Source organism: Lissotriton vulgaris, chromosome 2_1, assembly GCF_964263255.1.
Source record: "Lissotriton vulgaris chromosome 2_1, aLisVul1.2, whole genome shotgun sequence".
Taxonomy (NCBI): Eukaryota; Metazoa; Chordata; class Amphibia; order Caudata; family Salamandridae; genus Lissotriton; species Lissotriton vulgaris.
In genome coordinates this window covers 466248234-466260912 of record NC_141687.1, presented here as the reverse complement: position 1 = coordinate 466260912, position 12679 = coordinate 466248234, and the positions used below count along the sequence as shown (strand labels likewise).

The following is a 12679-nucleotide window of genomic DNA, read 5'->3' as shown; positions in this document are numbered from 1 at the left end:
CTACTGTTCCTTCTTTCTTTGGCCCAGCAGGGCTCTGCTCTGGGCACTATCAAAGCTAACTTTCTGCTATTTCGGCCTTTCTCAGGCTCCCTGATCAGCCCTCTCTTTTCAAGTCCCCTGTTGTAAATAGGTTCCTCAAAGGCATTACTTATCTTTTCCCTCCTATTCCCTTTGTGATGCACAGTGCGGCTTAAACATGGTTCTCATATATTTAGTGTGCGCTCCCTCTGAACCTCTTCACAACTGTCCTCTTCGTCTGTTAACTTTGAAGACTGCTTCCTGGTTGCCATCACCTCTGCCAGGAGAGTGAGTGAGCTCCAGGCTCTTTCTTGCAAACCTCCTTTTCTGTCTGTCCATCCGGACAAGGTTGTATGCAGAACACGTCCATCCTTTCTTCCAAAGGTTGTCGCTGCCTTTCACATCGGGCAGACCATCAGTTTGCCCACTTTCTTTCCGCCTCTGCATCCTTCCAGAGAGGAAGAGAGGCTCCACCGTCTGGCCCCAAAACAAGCGCTCTCATTTTACCTGAATCGCACACAACATTTCCGGGTGGATGACCAGCTCTTTGTTGGCTACGTTGGCGCCAAGAAAGGTCGTCATTACACAAGCGGACTATCTCCCGATGCGTCATTTTGTCTATTAAAGCCTGTTGTTCTCTGCCTAAAAAGGAGCCTCCGTTGGGGCTGCACGCCCATTCCACCGGGGCGGACAAACTCAGCCGCAGGTGCATGATGGATCACGAATGGCTTCTTCACTCGGACGTGGCGCAAGGTCTCTTTCGACAATGGGGAGAGCCTTGGTTAGATCTATTCCCTACTGAAGAGAACGCGCAATGTCAGCAGTTCTGCGCGTTGGAATTTCCAAGGCGGCACTCGCTAGGAAACGCTTTTCGTCGCAAGTGGAGTTGCGGTCTGCTGTGCGCCTTTCCGTCTATACCATGTCTGCTCGAAGTGCTGAAGAAGATCAGGTGTGACCGGGCGAAAGTCATTCTTGTGGCTCCAGACTGGGCTCGAAGAGTTTGGTATCCCGAACTACTCAGTATGACTATCGATCACCTGATCCTGACTGTCTCTTCGGGAGGATCTTCTGTTGCAGCAGCAGGGGACGGTCCTCCACCCTAACCTGTCCAGTCTCAAGTCTTTGCGTGGAGATTGAGCGGCGGCAGTGTATTCCTTTAGACTTGCCTCCTGAAGTCTGTGATGTCATTCTGGCAACCAGGCGTTCCTCCACTAGGTTGATATATAGCCTGTAGGTGGAACAAATTTGTGGCATGGTGTACAGCAAAGGCTGTGGATCCCCTTTCTGCCCCTCTTTCAGAAGTCCTACTGTTCCTTCTTTTTTTGGCCCAGCAGGGCTCTGCTCTGGGCACTATCAAAGCTAACTTTCTGCTATTTCGGCCTTTCTCAGGCTCCCTGATCAGCCCTCTCTTTTCAAATCCCCTGTTGTAAATAGGTTCCTCAAAGGCATTACTTATCTTTTCCCTCCTATTCCCTTTGTGATGCCACAGTGGAGCTTATTCATGGTTCTCACATATTTAGTGTGCGCTCCCTTTGAGCCTCTTCACAACTGTCCTCTTCGTCTGTTAACTTTGAAGACTGCTTTCCTGGTTGCCATCACCTCTGCCAGGAGAGTGAGTGAGCTCCAGGCTCTTTCTTGCAAACCTCCTTTTCTGTCTGTCCATCCGGACAAGGTTGTACGCAGAACACATCCATCCTTTCTTCCAAAGGTTGTCGCTGCCTTTCACATCGGGCAGACCATCACTTTGTCCACTTTCTTTCCGCCTCTGCATCTTTCCAGAGAGGAAGAGAGGCTCCACCGTCTGGCCCCAAAACAAGCGCTCTCATTTTACCTGAATCGCACACATTTCCGGGTGGATGACCAGCTCTTTGTTGGCTACATTGGCGCCAAGAAAGGTCGACATTACACAAGCGGACTATCTCCCGATGCGTCATTTTGTCTATTAAAGCCTGTTGTTCTCTGCCTAAAAAGGAGCCTCCGGTGGGGCTGCACGCCCATTCCACCGGTGCGACGGCTTCTACTATGGCATTAGGACGTGTTGTCCCCATACAAGACGTCTGTCAGGCAGCTACGTGGGAATCGCTGCACACTTTTACTAAGCACTATTGCCGGGACAGCCAACTCCGGAGAGACTGCTTCTTGGGCCGTTCTGTTCTCCGGGACTACCTGGTGTAATCTTGATTCGCAGACCCACCACCGGGGTTGGTATTGCTGGGGTATCTATTCTAAGGTAAGGAATCTATCACTACGTGTTTCTTTCAGATGAACAAGTTACATACCTTTGGTAACGATATATATCTGTAAGAAACATTAGTTAGTGATAGATTCCTTACTGCCCCACCTATCCTCCCCTTTCTGCTAACTGATTTCAAGGGTTAAGGTCATCTCTTTCAGGGCCCTAGTTTCAATGCACCAGTGGTCAGTATCTTGCATGGTTCTGCAGAGCCGCACAACGCCACCTTCCGACTTGCAGAGGTACTGCTGATGAAAACTTTCCGGATCCAGTCTGACGCCTGGTGGTAATTTTGAGGTAAGGAATCTATCAGTAACTAATGTTTCTTACAGATATATCGTTACCGAAGGTAAGTAACTTGTTTTTATGCTCATTAGTGTTATAACCTGCTGCTTCATCCCTACAGTGAGATACAGCATTTATTATGCGCAATACCTCACATGTACACACTCTGGCTAACATGATGCTGCACATTCTATCACACAACATTGGGACGAAATATGAACTTCACTCGCAGCTGCTTATTTCTCCAAAACTGGAAATACATTTGCTTGCAAACCGCACATAAACGGAAAGTAAAGCTAAGCCATACCAACGTGATGACTTGTACTGTACATCTCCATGCTTGATGCAGTTAAACTCAATAAAATGCACTGTTTTTTTAACTTAAGATCTGATATCGTTTCCTAATATGTATATGCCTTTACTTTTCAGGAATATGTTTTGCTTGCTATGGAAAATGTCTTAAAATCAATGTATGGGTCACTCCCCGATACAGTTTCTAGAGGAAGTGATAGAGCAGATGTGCCCTGCGTGGACATGTTTGGTAATCCAGCAGAACAAACAGATGTTCTTGTCAATGAAATTGAACCTTCTGGAAACGAAGGTCCCAAGACTCGTACTTCATCATTTTCATTCAGTAACGACGTGCAAAATAGTCAAGCAGGAAAAAACACGGAGGCCTGCTTAAAACATCAAATATTTGTCTGCGATAATCCTCTTGGACCAGTTAAAGAGAATGAAGAATCAGACATTGATAGTGCATGCAACAAAAGGTTTCTGAAAGGCTCAAAAAATAATCTTTCTCCACCTATAGACAGCCAAAGTGGATGTAGTATTACTTTTGGTATAGATGATATTAGTCTTTTGGACTCTCAATCTCATGAAGAGCCTCTCCAGAGAGCCGCTCAAAGTGGTCCTTTGGAAAGAATGGAGGAAGCACCAGCAGTCTCCAAGGACACGTCTCACATCTGTGCTGAAAGTTGGAGCATGGGGAATGCACTCAAAAATTCCAGCGGAGGAAACATGGAACCTGTCAAAATCCTGATACCTGGGGTAGAGAATGTAGGAAATCCTCCAGCAGGTGCTAATACTTTAGAAGCAATGAACTCAGCTGAGAAAGTCCCAAAAAGCCCAAGCCAAAATATAATCAATGTGGTCAACAAAAAATCCGGGCAGATCACACCCTATGACTTGATTAGCAATCGAGTAATAAGAAAGCCTATGTCATCAAGTGACATTTTCATGCAAGAATATCGGCTCAAGGTTTTAGCAGAGAATACGAAGGCTTGCGCGGAAGACATTACTGTCACAAGCAAAGAACTGTGGAAGACATTAAGTGAAGACGAGCGAGAAAAGTAAGTTTCCAGATCTCACATGAAATCAGTAAACCTCGTAGTTTCCACTTTGTGACTCATTGGGTGCAGAAAACGGAATGAAAGTGAGCTCCCAATTTATTAAAACATTGCGAGAGAAAAAAATTGGATCATGTGGCATTACGTGCTGAAGCAGAAAAAAGGTTATTACTAATTGATATGTTTACATCCTGCAGGCTTCTGCTGCTTTTTGGGTTAAGTTTGATGCCAAAGTAAATGTTTTTGTCCGGTGTAAAATGGCTTTAAATTTTAATATTGCCAAGTTATATGTTTAATTATCTAGAAAAGTCTAAGGTTCAGATGATCTAATGGTTGAGTCAAATCGCATAAGCTGTGTTTGTAGTACGTCTGTGAATGCTACCTCGACGTTATTTGCACTGTTCCGGACGACTCCTAAAGACCATTCACAAAAACTCACAGTTAGCATCCCTTATTAATTTTTATGAAGCATGATTCCCACTTTGAATCCTTGCGAATCTCTGTGATGCAGAGATGGAGTTTGACCCATTATTGCCCTAAAGGAATGGCTGTCTTATGAAACAAAATGTCACAATGCAAAGGGAAGGCTTGAAGCAGTCCCAGTTCTCTGCACCCTTCAATGCCTGCATTGGGGCACTGGAAGCTAAACCTCAAAGACATTTTATGAACATATACCGTCTCCTTTCAGCATTCTAGGATCTGTCGGTTGTGCTGCATGCGCAGATCATTGATTCATTTCCTTAAAGTCATAAGAATGAATGGGGGGGTCGGGGGGAGAGGAGGAGGGGGGTGGGGGTGGGGGGGGGAGGGGTTGGACTCTTCCTTTCTGCCCGTTCCATGGCAGTTTGCAACGAATTGGAAAGTCCACACTGTGAGTCACAATAAAGGCATGTGCAACTTGCATGACAATTTAGTACATTTCAAATTGGGGTTTTGCATTCGTAAAGGCTGTCAGTTTGCATAGTGCAGGCTTTGCAAAAATCCTTGGTAGATCTGGACCAACTGTGCTTATTAAGTGACACAGATTTTGTAGGGGGTATATATATATATATATATATATATATATATATATATATATATATATATATATATATATATATATATATATATATATATATATATATATATATCCAAAAGTAACGGCGTTCCTCACGAGCACTCAGACAAAGGACCACACAGCAAACCACAGGATTACCAAGACAATAGATTTATTCCTTCATAAATCTCGTGACGCGTTTCGCACTCCAGAGAGTGCTTGATCACACAAGTTGCTCAGAGTCAATTACATTATTTATGTTAGTTACACCGTGAACATCAAGAAAGGACTCATGATCTTAATCAGTCCTACAAGCTTACACAACTTTGGAGGCCATATTAACATGGTGTATATCACATATGTTTGCATGTTGGAACAAAAGCAGGTTTGAGTTTTATCCACTCCCCTACTCGATCATTGTTGTTAAATTCACCACAATGTTTTTATGTAATTAAAGTTGTACTCATTAATGGATCGCTATTAATTATACGAACACTTTATAATAAGGAAATTAATAGCATTGTAAATCATGACAAAAAAGTAACTCATAAATCGTGAACCCCACTGTTTGTAAGTACATCGTATGGATTTTACTTAATGTTCATGTTACGGGACTCCTCCCAGTTGTGCGTCATGCTCAGACCGTAGTCATGGCTACGCAAGGTAAACAGGAACTGCTCGTGTCCAGTGTTCGGTTACCGCACATACTAGTCACGATGAAGGATTATATAACCTCTAGTTAGTGACTGAATATTAAGCCCAAAGTATCGGGAGTGCAGATGAAGGGTGTGTTTCAGGGATCACCATAAGGGTCCCGTTGTGGGACTCCTCCCCGTGTGTGTCATGCTCCGACAGTAGTCATGGCTACGCGAGCTGAACACTGTCTGCACACGAATGTGCACTATTTATCCCTCTGGTTAGTGATATAGGGAGGTCGCTAGTGAATTGCGCACCTGTAGCTGTACACAGTTGCGACAGTGTCTCGTTGTCCATCCTATTGGATACGATCTACACGTGGATGTAGGGTGTTTATTCCTCTGGTTAGTGAGATAGGGAATTCACCAGAGAGGTGCTCACCTGTGACTGTAGGCGATTGCGCCATTGTCACGTAGTCCATCCTGGTTAGTGGAATGGACCTGAGCCCTCTAGGAAAGCTGACACGGAACACAATTGAGTCCCAATTTGAATTAGTAAGAAGCTAGGTGTCAAGATAACTATACGTGTATTACTACAATCAACGTGTACAATAAATGACTCTAGTGCATACATAAAATAATTAAAATAAAATTCTGCTTTCGAAGTTGGAAGAGGAGAGGAGAGGAAAGTCACAATACAGGTTTAGTTGAATCATGTTATTCTTATTCTGACATCTCCCACGTTAGGTTATCTGTAGAAAGACAGAGAGAGAACAAAAGTGTGAGACAGGAAAGGGGGGCGGACAATACTATAGTAAATACAGATGATTGTGATACAAATTACACATTGACTTTACCAAAGTATAGCCATTCCAGAGTCAAAACATTGCATATTTCATTCTTGTAAATGTACATTGTATTCTTCATCCATGTTATGCCCCTTCGGGTAACGAGTACAAAGGCTAATAATGTATTTGGATTCTTTTTGCCTTAATTTCAATAAACGATTACCTCCTCTGGGGCCTATGTTAACCTGTTCCAACACAAAATAGGTAAGTTTTTTGGGATCAGAGAAGTGATGACTCTCGAAATGGCGTGCTATCGGATACTGTTGGTCTAAATTACTGATAGCTCTGGTGTGTTCCAACACTCTTTTTTTCGCCATGTGTGTCGTGCTCCCTATATACATTAGATTGCATGGGCAGGTTAATGCATAGATAACAAATGGAGTAGTACATGTAAGGAATTGTTGGATTTGTTGCATCCTGTTCTTGCTGGGATTCCAAAATTCCTTCTTCATGTGGCTATTAGCGCAAGCTTTGCAATGGCCACATGGGTAGAAGCCCTGCAGATCAATGCCTCTGGGAACAGTGGTATTGCTGACATCATTGCGAACCAGCAGATCTCTAAGAGTTGGTCCTCTCTTATAGGTTATGCTGGGGCGTTTAGGTAAACTGTCTCCTATTATTGGATCAGAAGTTAGAAGATTCCAATTTTTTACTAAACTTTTTTGTATTTGTTTAGAGTTCCCATTATATGTGAGAATTACTCTGGTGATGTTATCATTTTCTTCCCTTTCTTCCATCTTAGTCATAAGTAGGTCTTTTTTCTCAATCTCAGACACCTTTTTGCTAGCTTTCTTGATCACCCACAAGGGATAGCCTCGTTGGAGGAATCTCTGTGTCATTGTTTTTTCTTCTGCCAAATAATCTTTATGGTTGCTGCAATTTCTTGTTGCTCTAAGGAGTTCCCCATAGGGGATACTCCATTTCAGATTGTCTGGATGGTTGCTCTCTGCATGAAGCAGAGAGTTACCTGCCGTACTTTTTCTGAATAACACAGTTTTGATGGTATTGCCTGTGATTTGGACTTTGGTGTCAAGATATTCCACCTCTTTATCACTGATGTTGCTCGTGAGTTTGATGTTACGGTTGTTGTTATGCAGTTTATTGATGAAGTCATTGGCCTCCGATTTACTTCCTGACCAAATGACAAAAATGTCATCAATAAACCGAAGCCATAGTCTGACTTTCTGCAAGTCATTTTTCAGTTCAGTGTCATTCCTGATATCTGCCTCCCATGCTCCCATGAAGAGGTTCGCCAGGCTCGGCGCAAAAGAAGTACCCATCGCGGTACCGTGAGTTTGCAGAAAGATCTCATCATTGAAACAGAAGAAATTGTTCTCCAGGCAGTGTTTTATCATGTCTAATAACATGGTAGTGTGCCCAAGAAATCTTATGTCCCTCTGTTTAAGATATCTGGCGCATGCTTCCAACCCCTGACTGTGTTCAATAATGGTGTAAAGAGCATTTACATCCATAGTCATAAGTAGACACTTTTTGTTAATCTCTACTTGGTTGATTTTGTCAAGGAAATCCTTGGTATCTCTCACATAAGTGGGGAGATCCATGACAAAATCCCTCAGAAAGTGGTCGATATAGCGTGAGACATTTTCCAAAACCCATCCCCTGGAAGAGATGATGGGTCTTCCAGGGGGGTTATCAATACATTTGTGCACCTTGGGGAGGAGGTACAGAATGGGTAACAGGGGATAATCCTTTTTAAGAAAACAGTACTCTTCCCATTCTAGCCAACCTCTATCCTTCCATTCACTCAATTTGTCCCACATGTTTTTAATACTATTACTGTATTCAGTCCGGTTAGACCTTTTGTACGTTTGTCCATCATGCAGTTGTCTTTCCGCTTCTGCGACGTACATCTCTCTAGGCATTATCACAATGTTCCCCCCTTTGTCTGCTGGTCGAATGAGGATACTGGGGTCATTGGCCAGATCTTGTATGGCCATTTTCTGGGCGACCGAGAGGTTATATTTGACTTTTTTCTTTTTGCTGTTGGCCTGGTTGCATCGGCTGAGCTCAAGTAGTTCATTGCCTATCTGGTCTTGAAATGAGTCTATATTGTCGTGGTTCATTTTAGGGGTGAATGTGGATTTTGGTTTAAAATCTGTGTTAGCTGCTTGATTGTGTTGAATTTCTAAAGCATCCAGTATTCTCCTGGCTTCAGTACTAAGATTTAGTTCGTCTTCAGCAGTGTTTAGCTCGTCAATGGCCACTAAGTTATCTATGTCACCTATGATCATATGTTCATTGTCTATGTCCTGATCATTTGTAGGTTGTCTTTTACTCTTTTTCGGTTTCATTTTATGCCATTTCTTGAGTTTCAATTTTCTGCAAAACTTGAAGATGTCAATCTTGTCTTCAACATAATTCATAGGTACCGTGGGACAAAACGATAGACCTAGACACAATGTTCTTTTGACTTTCATGCTTATTTGTCTATCAGATAAATTGATTATGGTTTTGTTTACCTGTTTGTCATCCATCATTATTTCCTCTTCGTTTGAGCCCTTCTTATTCCCACTGGCCTTTGCTTTACTGTACCGTTTGTTCCTCTGTTTCCGTTTCTTCCTCCTCTTTGTCTGGTATTTCTTGGTCTGCCTCTTGTGCTCTGGGCTTGTGCTTGGTTCTTTTCTTGTAGTCTTGTGGACGATCTCGTTGCTTCCCGGTTCTGTTTCATGAACCGGTATTGTAATAAAAAATTGCTCCTTTTTGGTCTCGTTTCCTCTGTTGACTTGATGCTTTCTGAGCTCACAGTTAATTCTGACATATCTGTCAGTGAATCCGCATTTTCTTCATCCTCTGTTGCAGTTTCCTCTGGGATAGGAGTGGTCTGGTCATTTTGCGATTGAGTTTCATAGAGATGGTCATATTTCTTACTGTGTGTGAGTATCCTCCCAGATTCATAGTCACCACAGTCTCTATGTAGCTTGTATTGTTTCCTCTTTTTGATATCATCTTCCAAAGTTTTTAAACGTTTCTTCATTTCTTCAAGAAACTTGGTGATGATCTCCTGTTCCTCATGTTTATTTAATTCTTCAGCTATTTCTTCAATTTCTTTCTTGATTTTAGTTCTGTCAGACCATGCATATTTAATTAGGATTTGCATCATCACTCTGGAGCTGTTTGTGGCGTTATCTGACCAATCTTCAAGCATCTGTGGGTCTAAGGAGTCATATGATGGGATCAGATATATTCTCAAACCTCTGGGTATCATGTTCTTATCCAGGTAATCCTGTAATGATGTTGCCTCCCACCATTTAGAAACTTCTAATTTGTGAAGTTTTTCATAATGTCTTAGCCTGTCCATGATGCTTTTATCTGCCCGGATGGGTGTGGGAAGTATCGTTGTTTTTCCCGGTGCTCTTGCAAATAGGGACAGTGCTGCTTCTCTCCTCTCATTCTCCTCATCCATAGTATGTTACTTGGCAAAAGATGATTATTTTGCCCTTGGATATCCCTTGTGGTATTTGCTGTTTTGTCCTATAGTCCCCCTGTTGATTCAGGGTTCACCCTTGTCTCGACACACGTTGCTCTGTAATATCCCGTCCCCTGCGTTTACTTCACACCAATGTGGGGACAATAGTAGAGAACAACAGTCTATGGATCCCAGCTAATCGTCCGTGTACATTCGGCTGGCGAGAACGCTTACCTTTGTAGAAGATTCACCACGTGGGTATGCGTCTCAAACCGCCTATGATCCGGTCACGTCCAATGTACTCTTGATGCTGGGTCCTTTTCGAAACCGCGTAGGTTGCTTCCTTAATATCCACATTCAACAAAGCTCCTACTGCAACCCTTCACCTACGTGGGTGTGGCTCGAGCCGGCGGAGCAGCCGGAATCAATATCCAAAAGTAACGGCGTTCCTCACGAGCACTCAGACAAAGGACCACACAGCAAACCACAGGATTACCAAGACGATAGATTTATTCCTTCATAAATCTCGTGACGCGTTTCGCACTCCAGAGAGTGCTTGATCACACAAGTTGCACAGAGTCAATTACATTATTTATGTTAGTTACACCGTGAACATCAAGAAAGGACTCATGATCTTAATCAGTCCTACAAGCTTACACAACTTTGGAGGCCATATTAACATGGTGTATATCACATATGTTTACATGTTGGAACAAAAGCAGGTTTGAGTTTTATCCACTCCCCTACTCGATCATTGTTGTTAAATTCACCACAATGTTTTTATGTAATTAAAGTTGTACTCATTAATGGATCGCTATTAATTATACGAACACTTTATAATAAGGAAATTAATAGCATTGTAAATCATGACAAAAAAGTAACTCATAAATCGTGAACCCCACTGTTTGTAAGTACATCGTAGGGATTTTACTTAATGTTCATGTTACGGGACTCCTCCCAGTTGTGCGTCATGCTCAGACCGTAGTCATGGCTACGCAAGGTAAACAGGAACTGCTCGTGTCCAGTGTTCGGTTACCGCACATACTAGTCACGATGAAGGATTATATAACCTCTAGTTAGTGACTGAATATTAAGCCCAAAGTATCGGGAGTGCAGATGAAGGGTGTGTTTCAGGGATCACCATAAGGGTCCCGTTGCGGAACTCCTCCCCGTGTGTGTCATGCTCCGACAGTAGTCATGGCTACGCGAGCTGAACACTGTCTGCACACGAATGTGCACTATTTATCCCTCTGGTTAGTGATATAGGGAGTTCGCTAGTGAATTGCGCACCTGTAGCTGTACACAGTTGCTACAGTGTCTCGTTGTCCATCCTATTGGATACGATCTACACGTGGATGTAGGGTGTTTGTATCGTATCCAATAGGATGGACAACGAGACACTGTCGCAACTGTGTACAGCTACAGGTGGGCAATTCACTAGCGAACTCCCTATATCACTAACCAGAGGGATAAATAGTGCACATTCGTGTGCAGACAGTGTTCAGCTCGCGTAGCCATGACTACTGTCGGAGCATGACACACACGGGGAGGAGTCCCGCAACGGGACCCTTATGGTGATCCCTGAAACACACCCTTCATCTGCACTCCCGATACTTTGGGCTTAATATTCAGTCACTAACTAGAGGTTATATAATCCTTCATCGTGACTAGTATGTGCGGTAACCGAACACTGGACACGAGCAGTTCCTGTTTACCTTGCGTAGCCATGACTACGGTCTGAGCATGACGCACAACTGGGAGGAGTCCCGTAACATGAACATTAAGTAAAATCCCTACGATGTACTTACAAACAGTGGGGTTCACGATTTATGAGTTACTTTTTTGTCATGATTTACAATGCTATTAATTTCCTTATTATAAAGTGTTCGTATAATTAATAGCGATCCATTAATGAGTACAACTTTAATTACATAAAAACATTGTGGTGAATTTAACAACAATGATCGAGTAGGGGAGTGGATAAAACTCAAACCTGCTTTTGTTCCAACATGTAAACATATGTGATATACACCATGTTAATATCGCCTCCAAAGTTGTGTAAGCTTGTAGGACTGATTAAGATCATGAGTCCTTTCTTGATGTTCACGGTGTAACTAACATAAATAATGTAATTGACTCTGTGCAACTTGTGTGATCAAGCACTCTCTGGAGTGCGAAACGCGTCACGAGATTTATGAAGGAATAAATCTATCGTCTTGGTAATCCTGTGGTTTGCTGTGTGGTCCTTTGTCTGAGTGCTCGTGAGGAACGCCGTTACTTTTGGATATTGATTCCGGCTGCTCCGCCGGCTCGAGCCACACCCACGTAGGTGAAGGGTTGCAGTAGGAGCTTTGTTGAATGTGGATATTAAGGAAGCAACCTACGCGGTTTCGAAAACGACCCAGCATCAAGAGTACATTGGACGTGACCGGATCATAGGCGGTTTGAGACGCATACCCACGTGGTGAATCTTCTACAAAGGTAAGCGTTCTCGCCAGCCGAATGTACACGGACGATTAGCTGGGATCCATAGACTGTTGTTCTCTACTATTGTCCCCACATTGGTGTGAAGTAAACGCAGGGGACGGGATATTACAGAGCAACGTGTGTCGAGACAAGGGTGAACCCTGAATCAACAGGGGGACTATAGGACAAAACAGCAAATACCACAAGGGATATCCAAGGGCAAAATAATCATCTTTTGCCAAGTAACATACTATGGATGAGGAGAATGAGAGGAGAGAAGCAGCACTGTCCCTATTTGCAAGAGCACCGGGAAAAACAACGACACTTCCCACACCCATCCGGGCAGATAAAAGCATCATGGACAGGCTAAGACGTTATGAAA

General features: G+C 43.2%; 1 protein-coding gene across 2 annotated transcripts in view; it reads left to right on the top strand.

Moving 5' to 3' along the window:
* The window catches only part of PMS1 (PMS1 homolog 1, mismatch repair system component), a 1062426-nt gene that overhangs the window by 608157 nt on the left and 441590 nt on the right, over nt 1-12679 (top strand). For both annotated transcript variants that reach the window (XR_015308390.1, XM_086955374.1), the window contains exon 10: nt 2966-3888. Coding sequence is in view for 1 of the 2 variants with exons in the window: in XM_086955374.1 (XP_086811500.1) it covers nt 2966-3888 (923 nt within the window). In the remaining variant the exon portion in view is untranslated. The remainder of the gene's footprint in view (nt 1-2965; nt 3889-12679) is intronic.